At 38.0% G+C, this 11429-nt stretch overlaps 1 protein-coding gene across 1 annotated transcript; it reads right to left on the minus strand.

The window, feature by feature from the left end:
• Nucleotides 1-6115: 6115 nt before the first annotated feature.
• On the minus strand, nucleotides 6116-7745 carry LOC131540133 (homeobox protein goosecoid). Its single transcript, XM_058774610.1, has 2 exons — nucleotides 7482-7745; nucleotides 6116-6217 (listed from the first exon to the last, which is right to left on the minus strand). The coding sequence occupies exons 1-2, from the start codon at nucleotides 7686-7688 to the stop codon at nucleotides 6116-6118; spliced, it is 309 nt and encodes a 102-aa protein (XP_058630593.1). The 5' UTR covers nucleotides 7689-7745.
• Nucleotides 7746-11429: the final 3684 nt, after the last annotated feature.

Raw genomic sequence — 11429 nt, forward strand, 5'->3', positions numbered from 1 at the left:
GACTTCCCAAGAATTGACTTTTCAACCCTCAAATGAATCTAGCAGTGGCTTTAACTTAATCCAAAATAAACAAGCACCAGTTGAGGAGGGAAAAATATCTAGACAAAATAGACGCATCGTAGATGACAATTATAACATCACTCTTAAAGGCAATTCAGATATATTATGGGAAAAGGCAGAAGATAATAGTTGGTACAAATGGGTAATTTACACGGCAGAAAAAAGGAATGGGAAAACTGCATAGTTTGTCTTGAAGCAAAACCAATTTTATATGTTGTACCTATACCTATACACAGTTCTAGTTGCAAAATATTTCATGATGAATGGTTTAAGACATGTCCAGGACTGTCTAATGCAATGAGGTTAGATGTATTAAAAATGGGAAGTAAATGTTTTGTAGAACGAGGCAAAGCGATAAATGTCTTTAGAAACTGTACACAAAAAATGGCATTTTGCCCATATTGGGGCCAGTTTCTCCAATCTACAACGATCTACAGAGAAGCTACTGAATTGCAGTGTGAACGTACCCGTAAATGGCCTATTATACAAGTAACAAAAATACAAAAGCCGCAAGGAAGAATACAATTAATGGCAGATCAGGAATTTGAATGTTATGAGAAAAAGGGAAATGTTGACGTAGGAAGATTTAAAGGAAAGTGTAGCAAAATATGGCAAATACCGCGATGTACAGTTGACTATTTAGTGATAAAAGAAGGCCCACCACCTATATTTGATGACATTGATATTCCATTAGCAGACATGGTGGATGTGTGGATTAGAATATGGCCTTTTGACAACGTTACCAGAAAAATGGTCCGGATTATGCACTAGGGTTATGTTGACACATAAAATGAGTCACATCTCTTTAGAAGAAGGAGAAACAAAAGAAGAGAAATCTAGATCGAGAAGAGCCTATGAAAAAGACCCTGCAGTTTATATAGATGCCATTGGTCAACCCAGAGGTATACCTTATGAATTTTAAAGCAAGAGACGAAGTTAAATCAGGATTTGAATCAATATTCATTTGGATTGCGCAAAATAAAAATACAGAATGGATCAATTATATATATTACAACCAGCAAAGATTTATTAATTACACTGATGACGCCTTATCACTTTTAGGAGAGCAATTGGATGCAACGAGCCGAATGACATGGCAAAACAGAATAGCTTTGGACTATTTGTTAGCTGAAAAGGGAGGAGTCTGTGTTGTGTTTGGGGATGAATGCTGTACTTTTATACCAAGTAATACTGCGCCAGAAGGAGATCTGAACTATTGTTTCTTGAAATATTCAATGTATTATATTTTGAATATGTTTTTATGTTTTTGATATACATAACTGTAACAACCCCAGGCAAGCGCTGAACCAATTGCACGCTCATGCTTGTAACACTGTATTTTACTATAAAGAAAGAAAGGAGACAGAATATGTTACTCTCTCTTAGTCAAGGGTGGAGAGAGACGTTTGGTTCTGCTTCTCCTCCAGAGTGCTGCCGCATCATTCAGTGGTTGAGGGTAAACCTGTGTGACTTATTTAGTCACTAGATAGTGTTAGCTGAAAGGACTGAATTATGAAGTAGCACTCTGGGTAGACATAAACAAATTGTGAGACTTAATAAAGTCTCAAAGGGAGGAATGTAGAGGATTTTTATTGATATTAATCAGAATTACTTAGACGTAATCAAGGTGAATTTTGCCAAAAATGTATCTATTGAGTCTACCATTATAATCTAAGGCCTTTCTGTGTAAAATGTATACGTGGCAGGCACATCTGGAAGAAATGAGGAGTGGGCTTTCTCCCCCTTACCATAACAAAGTCTAGAGGGTCTCTTCTCCTCTGGGACAGATAGAATTACATACACAAGTGAAATGTATGCATATGACTTAACGTTTAGGATCCGCCTTAAACGTCTTGCATATATACCAGAGACAAAGGACAGTCGGAAAGCCTTTCTGCAGAGAGAGCTTCGGTTTTATTCCGGTTGAATAAAATCTATTCTTTTGGTATAAAAACTCCAAGTCTGCGTGCCGTTCTTTGGGCTGCGGGAAGACACTTCACGACACGGAGCTCCCAGCACCGGGCCCTGAGACAAGAACCAAGGTTGTCTCCACATGTTTAAGGCACGTAGGCACATAGGCACCGCTGCGTGACCTTGATAATGCTAAGCGGGTTTCCCCTTGGGGAGAACCCCTTGGTTTTGAGCCACCACTGTAGGGGTCTCATGTACATCAGGCCAATAGGTATCACGTTGGACGCAGCTGCCATCAGACCCAGCAGTCTCTGAAACTGCTTGACAGTGAGTGACTGGCCTTCTTTCACTCTCCTCACCCGCCGTGAAGATCGACTCGATCCGAGCAGGGGACATACATGCTTGCATCGTGGTCAAATCCCACACCACACCAAGATAAGTGGTCCTTTGTAATGGAGAAAGCACACTCTTCTTGGCGTTCAGTCTTAACCCTAACACTTTCATGTGAGTGAGAACAACATCTCGATGTTGAGCCACCATCTGCTCTGACTGAGCGAGAATCAACCAATCGTTGATGTAATTGAGTATGCGGATGCCTTGTAGCCGCAACGGAGCTATCGCGGTATCCACACACTTTGTAAAAGTGCGGGGTGAAAGTGCTAGGCCGAAGGGAAGAACCCGATATTGGTAAGCTTTGCCCCCGAAAGCAAACCTCGGGAACTGCCTGTGAGTGGGAAGGATGGAGATATGAAAGTATGCGTCTTTTAGATCGATCGTGACAAACCCGTCCTCAGACCTGATCTGAGACACGACCTGTTTGAGCATCTTGAACTTCAGTCTGCTGACTGAGCGGTTCAACTGATGCAGATCTAAAATGGGAAGCAACCCTCCATCCTTCTTGGGAACTATGAAGTACCGGCTGTAGAACCCGGACTCTCTTTCATGAGGAGGCACCACCTTGATGGCCTCCTTCCTCAAGAAAGTACTCTACTTCTCGTTCCATTACCAGAGCCTGCTCGGGGCCCACCAGAGTGGGATTCACCCCGTTGAATTGAGGCGGAAGTGAACCAAACTGGATTCTGTAGCCTCTCTCTACAGTATGCAGGACCCATGGAGACATATTTGGCAGTGGTTTCCACGCTGCCAAATAGTCTACTAAGGGAACCAGTCTCTTGAGACTGGCCTCTGGTGTAACCAGAGCGGCTAGCTCGGTGTCCTGGAACACGGTTAGGGCTGCTCCGCCCAGCAGCCCCTGGTGACCACATCAACCTCCTCAGAGGAAGAGATGTAAAACATCGTGCTCTCACTCGAGAAAATCCCAAGAGGCTACTATACACACATATATACATCTAACTTCTCCTAGTTAGATGAAATTGATCATTTAATTCCTCAAAATTAAAAGCAGAAAAACAACCAGACAAGTAAACACGGTCTGATATAAAAAGGATTCATGAAATGAACAAGAATGACATAATGCCTCAGCAACGCGCACTGCAACAGCGAGCCCTCACTCAAAGGGGGAAGAACTGCACCGCGGGCTTCCAGCCCCAAGCGAGAGCACTAGATCTGGGGAATGCAGGTGGAGATAGGGTGAACCCGTCTCCAACCCGTCCACCAGATCTATGTGCGATCCCCGCGATCTCACTCGAGCCCTCTCTCTGGGGGGGAAGAACCCGCGGGGCTTCCGATCCCAGAGAGCGGGTGCTGGATCTGATGGGAAAGGAAGAAGATAGGGGCTCGCCCGTCTTCATACCTTCCACCTTGATCCATCTGCGATTCCCACGAGTGCAGCCACTGCTCCGCCTCGGCGAAAGCGGGGCCGGTACCACGAGGAATGCTAGTGAAGTCTCCCTCCTCAAAGAGAGCCCTCAGAGATCAAGCATACGCAGTGACAAACAACACTAAATAAGATTATTCACCACACAGGTCGACAGACACACCAGAGTAGCGGTTGCTGAATGACAAAAGCTCAAAAATCACATAATTTTATACATATTTTGGACTATGGAGGGGCACCATTATTCTGATGACGTAAAATGGTTGCACTCTGTGAGCTACTGCCCCTACCTGTTGCTATTTTTACCACAACACAACTCGGAAAATAAAATACTGTTATGATGACCACAGCTACTGAAAGAGCTTACAGGTGGAGATGGATAAGCATAGGCTTAAACCAAATGTTGTACCATCGATTCTTTTTCCCCACATGGAGTCTAAACGCCCCAGATTACGAGGAAAATCCGCGCTGAGAAACTCCTCTAGCGGCTGCACGTCATGATTAGCGTCGGCATGTTTACAGGATGACATAGCGTTTCTCAGCCGTTTGTAAGTTCTTTCAGTAGCTGTGGTCTACTAAAAGACTCAAAGGCAACAGGGCTAAAGTGGAGTGAAAAAAGAAGTGGGTCTTTAGGAAGTTTTATTCATCCACAGGCATCTTCCCATTCTTTTCTCCTCTTCTTGTGAAGTCTTACATTGCTTCTCTTGTTGCCCTTCGACTGAAAATTACAACCAAAAGTCACACAATGTGATATCGTATCAGTATTTTATTTTCTGAGTTGTGTATTCTGAGTTGCAGTAAAAAGCCATAAGACTATAGAAATAAGCGCCAGTAGCTCACCGAGTGCAACCATTTGACGTCATCGACGCAGAATGTACTGTGCACTTAAAATAATGCCGCCCCCCATAGTCCAAAAACGATGTTGATTTTTTGAAATAACATACATCATTCATGGGGTTTCTACTATATATTTAAATAAGAGACATAATTTACGTTATATAAAGCTATACATGTCTTAATACCCTTGGATCCCTTTAAGACCTCTTGAAATCATAATTAAGACTTTCTTGTACAATTTAAGACTTTTTAAGGCCTTAAATATGATAAAACTAAATTTAAGACTTTTTTAGACCCGCAGAAACCCTGTGAATGATCATTTAATGACTCGCACTTTGGTGTACACCACCTCCTCATAGAAGGCAGTGTGTGTTTGCTATATTAATCAGAGAAAAAATTGACCCAGACTGCCAGAACCCTTCAAACCAGGGGTCACCAGACACGGTCCTGGAGAGCCGGTATCCTGCAGAGTTTAGCTCCAACCCTAATTAAACACACCTGAACCAGCTAATCAAGCTCATACTAGGTATACTTCAAATTTCCAGGCAGGTGTGTTGAGACACCCGCCCTCCAGGATCAAGTTTGGTGACCCATGCATTAGACGCTTTTAACAGTAAATAAAGCACATAAACAGTACCTGAGATTATCATTGCCATACTTGGTGTTGCTGTTCCAGCGGCGGCATCGCAGAGAAATAGAAAGAATTTCTAAAATAGAATTGTCGTGGCTAGTTAGGACAAGATCTCCAATTAATATGGAAAAGATACCTTTTATCACACGTCGCGTGTAGTTAGGACACGGTGTAAGACTAAACCCCCGTTTCCACTGCGAGAACTTTCCCCAGGAACTAGGGACTTTGGGCCGGTACTCGGTGTGTTTCCACTGCAGGAACCAGGATCTAAATAAAGTTCAGAGTAAAAATTTGCCCCTCAGAAAGTCCCTGCTCACGAGGTAGTACTTTTTCAAAGGGACGGGATTTGGGCGCTGAACATGCTGATTGGTTGAGTTCACGCAGCATTGTATTTTAATCACCATATTCGCATAATTTAAAAAAAAATATTACTGTTATTGTGTCATAAAATGTAGCCTTCCTCTGCCTCAGTGTCCCTGATCTCCTCCTGTGCCACGTGCCTCAGTGGATCCAGTTTATGTAGTCATTAGTCATTTAGAAGACGCTTTTGCCCAAAGCGACTTACAAATGAGGACAATAGAAGCAATTTTTTTTTTTTCATTTTTATTGTTAGAATAACTGTAGCTTTCTAATGCATGTTGCACTGAAAATTCACAAATATTGACAAAATCGCTTGTGTGAAAATTAATATAGAAAATGATATTGTAAAATACAAATATTAAAAATATTAGTAAAATATGAAACAAATGATGTCAGTTGATAAATGCTAGAGCTAGTGACACTCAACACTTCTCATCTGTGATCTGTTTTCAGCAGAGGAATGAGCTCTTCTAGTGTTTATGGGGGTTTAATATCTCCACGCAGCAGACAGATATGATCCTGATATCATATTGTACATGTCATTCGCTATGAAGGACTGTATTCCAGTCGTCTGGTCCTCGTAGACTGAACGGAAGCCGCTTCTGTCGTCGCCATTTTGCCCTTCGGTTTTTAAACCACACCTACAACAAACAAAGTCGCTATTTATTTTGACTTTCAGCATTAAAGTCATGGTTTGCAGCTGTTGTTGTATGGAAAAGAGTATCTTTAAATATAAATAAATAACAGCACATCATGGAAGCCAGAAAAAAAAAAAACTCATAAAAAAAAAAAAAAAAGAATTGCAAGATATACACTGAGAATTCTGACTTTATATTTCACAATTCTCACTTCACATTTCTGACTTTGCAATTCTAACATTTTATATCACAATTCTGGGTTTACATTTCACAATTCTGACATTTTATGTCGCAATTCTGACTTTATGTCAGAAATAGAAATTCAATAGAAATGGAGTCAACACATGAAGTTGAGAAGGAAATTAAAGCGGCTGTTTGCATGACAAAAGCAAAGCAAGGCAAGTCAGACATCTGGAAACAATTCTCAATTGTCACAGGGAAAAATGGGAAAGAATTAAACTTTCGTAAGCCGCTAGTTTTGTTTTAACGGTTAATATTTTATAACGGTAATAAAAAATACCCAATGTTTTTGTCACGTGTGGTGCTTTGGTTTAGCATTACTTCATCTTATTTAAACGCAATCATGTTTAAAGCCTGCTATTCTGGATGTTAACTTATTTAGTTTGAGTATTTGTGTACATTTTTCACAAGCTCTGAGAGAAAGTCCGCGGCAGCGGGCGGGAGTGGACACAAACATTGCGGGCGCGGGCGGTCCTGGTCAGAAATTCAGCGGGAGCAGGCGGATGCAGGTTTAAGAAAACAGTCCCGCGCAGGGCTCTACTTTACATCTAGCAATTCTGACTTTAAGTCTCACAATTCTGACTTCATGCAATTCTCACTTTACATCCCACAATTCTGTCTTCACAATTTTGACTACGTCTCGCAATCCTTTATATTTCGCAGTTCTGACCTTGACAATTCTGATATTTTATGTTGCTATTATAGATAAAGATGACTTGACTTGCAATTCTGACTTTACATCTCACAATTCTGATGTTTTATGTTACAATTATGACTTTATATCTCACAACTTTAATTTAACATTTTGCAATTATGACTTTTCTGAATTGCATGAAAAATTCAAAATTTTGAGATAAAATTTTTTTTTTTTTTATTCCAGAATAAGGAACAAGATTGTTAAAGGTTCTCCACTGAACTATCAATTTAAAATAACAAACGTTTATTTTTAGATTGGAATAAAATGCATGTTTTTGGGTGAGATATGACATGATTATTGAGATGCAGACACAGGTGAGTGGTGGATCACCTCGACTCTCTCCTCGCGCAGGTGTGTTCTCTGGGCCAGCTGCTCGCGGGTGTTGATGTCTGGATACTGGTTCTGTCTGAACAGATCCTCCAGAGCGTCCAGCTGCTCTTCTGTGAAGATGGTGCGGTGACGCCGAACCCTCCTCTGAACATGACTGAAGCTTTCCCTGCCGTGAGCTTCTGCGGCCGAGCACGTCTCTGCAAACATCCGCTTACCCCAAACTACATGACAGGCTGGCAGCAACAAAAACCACAAAGATCAGCATCAGCCTAGCCGTGAGATTAAATACAGAGAAGTCTGGTCATGTTCCACCCAAAAATCAAACCAGTATAATATTATTTTAATTCAAATTAAGCAAATTTACTACTAAAACAGGTGTTATTATAATTAACTAAAATGAAAAAAAAAAATGAAAAAAACATCTAAAATGTTTGTTACCTGAAACAAAGTACAATATAAAAATGTAATGCTTTAAAAAATTCTTTCAGCCAAAACATTTCGACGTGCGAAAAATAAAATTAAAATCAATTAAAATATATGAAGACATATATAGACCAAATAAAATCTTCTATAAATTACAAACTTACACAACAAAATGACTAAAATGAAAACTGAAAATAGAAAAATAGAAACTGATTCAAAATGTTAATGAAAACTCAATGATAAATACCTCAACGATACTAAAATAACATTGAACATAAAAAAAAAAAAAACATTTTAGTTACTTGAAATAAAATAAACATCAACTGAAATTTTTGAAAATTCTATTTTAGCTAGTTGTCAAGGAAACATTTCCGATTTTCATTGTTTAACTTGATGTGCTAAAAAAACTAAAATGAATAAAAGCTAGACTTAAAATACTTATAAAATACTAATATAAATGACAAAATGCACAACAAAAATACTAAAACTTTAACTAAAATGAAATTGGGAAATATAAAATAATAGTTGTTATTAGTTAATAGTAAAATGTTATATATACCTCAATGATATACTAAAATAAACCACAAATTCATTAAATAAAAATATAAAAATTTTGTAATGTAAAAACTCATGCTGTTTTTATAGTATTATCTTTGCTGCATCTCACTGAAGAGCATCACATTTGAAAACAGAGCAAAAAAGTGACAGTCGTTTTCGAGATCTTTTGTGTTTTTTCTCTAAGATCAGGCAGAAGTCTTTCACTGAATGGGATGTGATTAAAGCGCTCTTACTGGCCGCCGTGTGCAGAACCTCTCCGCAGTGTGAACAGAAGCAGCAGCTCGATCTGAGGTCCATCTGATTCATCGATTCACGATTCGCTGCGGAGTCGGGGGCCGGCTTCTCCTCGCAGGCTCCCGGGGCCGAGGGCTTCTCCAAGCCCAGGATCTTGTTGTTTTCTGCGCTCAGAATGCGGTCGATAGTGAAGGCAGAGCTCTTCTTGTCCATGGCATTTGTAGCTGGTTCTGAGCCAGAATGCTGTCGGGTTCAGAGCAGAACGCGTTCATATAGAGCCGGATCGCTCTCCTGTCTGTGTCAAACCCCCATTTACCAAATAGATTAAAAGCAAGGAGACAAAACATAATCCCTCTATACAGCCGGGGAAAAAATGTATAAAGTGGCTGAAAAATCCCGGCTAATCTGGGCAGTTTTGTGAAGGTGTTAGTGAGCGCTGGAGATTGAGGTAATCTGGCTTTAGCTGACAAGAAATCAGATTTCACTGTATCAAATGAGATGTACAGAGAGGCAGAAAGCCTCATTGTTGTGCTGAAAGATAAATGCACGGCATTATGTGCTTTGATTCTGCTGGATGTCGACGGAGAGCATGAAGGTCTCCGAGAGGATCGGCTTTGGCTTGTGCATTTGCATGAGATTTACTTCATATCACACCTGTTTAACCCTCCAGATCCACGCTTTCATACTGATCGTGTGTTTGCTTTCCCTTTCTTACTTATTCATTTACTTAAACACAAGACAGGGAACGTCTAGCAACGTAAGACAATGACCAGAACGAACATAAAACAAATATATGTATATTAAATTAATTAATGAAGTTACTAAAATATAAATTCATTAAATAAATTCATTAATAAATATTTTGACATAGAAAAACATAAAAATATTCAATTCAAAAACTGATTCACAATATTAATAAAACTACAATAGTATTTAAGTGATACTAAGACTGAACATCAAAAAATGTTACATTCATTGAAATAAAATAAAATGCAAAAGCTTTTCTTTTTTTTTAATTTCAGCTAGTTGCCAAGGAAACTCTTTTATTTTAACTAAAATAACTACTAAAACTGAAATAAAAATTATACTGAAACTAAAACTGAAATAATAGTTAATAAATGCTATATGGACAAATGAAAAACAGACAAACAAACAAAAAATACTAAAACTAATTACAATTAAAATGAAAGATATAAATATAATAGCTCAAAATTTTTATAAAAACTATATCTCAGTTGTACTAAAATATACACCACAAATTCATTAAATAAATTATATATATATATTTTTTTTTAAATTGCTATGTGAAAATGAAAAAAAAAATACATATTATATAAACAATTATAAATTAAGTTAAATATTTAAAGCTCTGAAATATTTTTACAAACTCACACAGAAATTTATTAAATGAGGGCTTAGATTTTTATGGATATAATATTTACCCAGCAACCAAGTTTACAAGTGTTTTAGGAATCATGATGTTTAGTTTTGGGCTGAATTTTGGAAAAGCACTGTTTAATCCTCTGGTGTTGTTTGATCATTTTAGACCAGAAAAAAAAAATCGCTTCTTCATCAGAACGGTACGAAACTCGATTACTTTTATGGCAGTTGCTATGTGACCACACACACACACACACACACACACACACACAAATGTGGACTTGATTTGAAAAAGCTAAATGGTCGTAAAAAAATAAACAATAAATAAATAAAAAAGTCACACTTGTGTTGTTGCGGTCAAAAATGACCACCATTGAAAGTGAATGTGAAATATAAATATGCAATAATACAAAAATACCAGAGAATTTTTTGTGTGTACAATCTACAAATCACTTTTTTTCTGCATCTTGTATGATTTAGATTTAGATTTAGATTTATTTATTTTTTAATGTTGGTTTGATATGTCAGTTTTTGCAAAAACTGACATTTCAAACCAACATTAAAAAATAAATAAATCTAAATCTAAACTTTTACAAAAAGCTGTCTTCGAGAATGTCTAAATATAAATCCCTTTATAAGCCCTTTACACAGATGGCTAAACCATGGAATTGCAGAAGTTTTTTACTTCCACCAGATGGCACTAATCTGCCTTCAAAAAGTGGATTTTAAAGGCATTGTATCTATTTTAACATGAAAGAGCCTACTGCCATAATTGAAAACTAATAGAACAATATTATAATTTTCTGGTATTATTTTCAATGGGACAAAATTGATCATAATTATTGCATAAATATTAATTTATACCATCAAATTATACCATGTAATTCAAAATATTATTGAACAAAAATATATTACATTGATTTGACTGAAAATAAAAAAAAGTTACATTTCAGGTGTCTGGTCACTTTTGATCGAAGTGTGACCCAGAGGGTTAATAATAATTAAACACAAGCACAAATGGTCTGATATTTGCTTGGTCAGTTCAATTTTTACGTCGTGTGAACATGTTTTATATAGGTTATGATGCTAAAAATCAAGCTGTATCTTAATTTCATAACCTATATGTGAGCAGCAGAAACACTAGACTGCGTCTTATCACTGAAACAGTCCTTCAATGTCTCAGTTTTTATAAAAGGCGACGCTATTGTACATGCTCCATTCATTCTCAACAAATCCTTTGTAATCATACACGTCCGTCTATATGTGGTTTTCATCAAGGAATTAATGGATTTTCAGAATCGGTCTTAAGCCACACAGATAAGGAGGATCAGAAGCAGATACAAATAAACAGCG

This window comes from Onychostoma macrolepis, chromosome 05 (assembly GCF_012432095.1).
Source record: "Onychostoma macrolepis isolate SWU-2019 chromosome 05, ASM1243209v1, whole genome shotgun sequence".
Lineage (NCBI taxonomy): Eukaryota > Metazoa > Chordata > Actinopteri > Cypriniformes > Cyprinidae > Onychostoma > Onychostoma macrolepis.

Bases quoted from the DNA above. Each gene is read 5' to 3' on its own strand.
- LOC131540133 (XM_058774610.1), bottom strand. From the start codon at position 7,688: ATGTTTGCAGAGACGTGCTCGGCCGCAGAAGCTCACGGCAGGGAAAGC. The intron at 6,218-7,481 runs GTGATCCACCAC...TGTTTGTTGTAG, and splicing joins TGCGCGAGGAGAGAGTCGAG to GTGTGGTTTAAAAACCGAAG.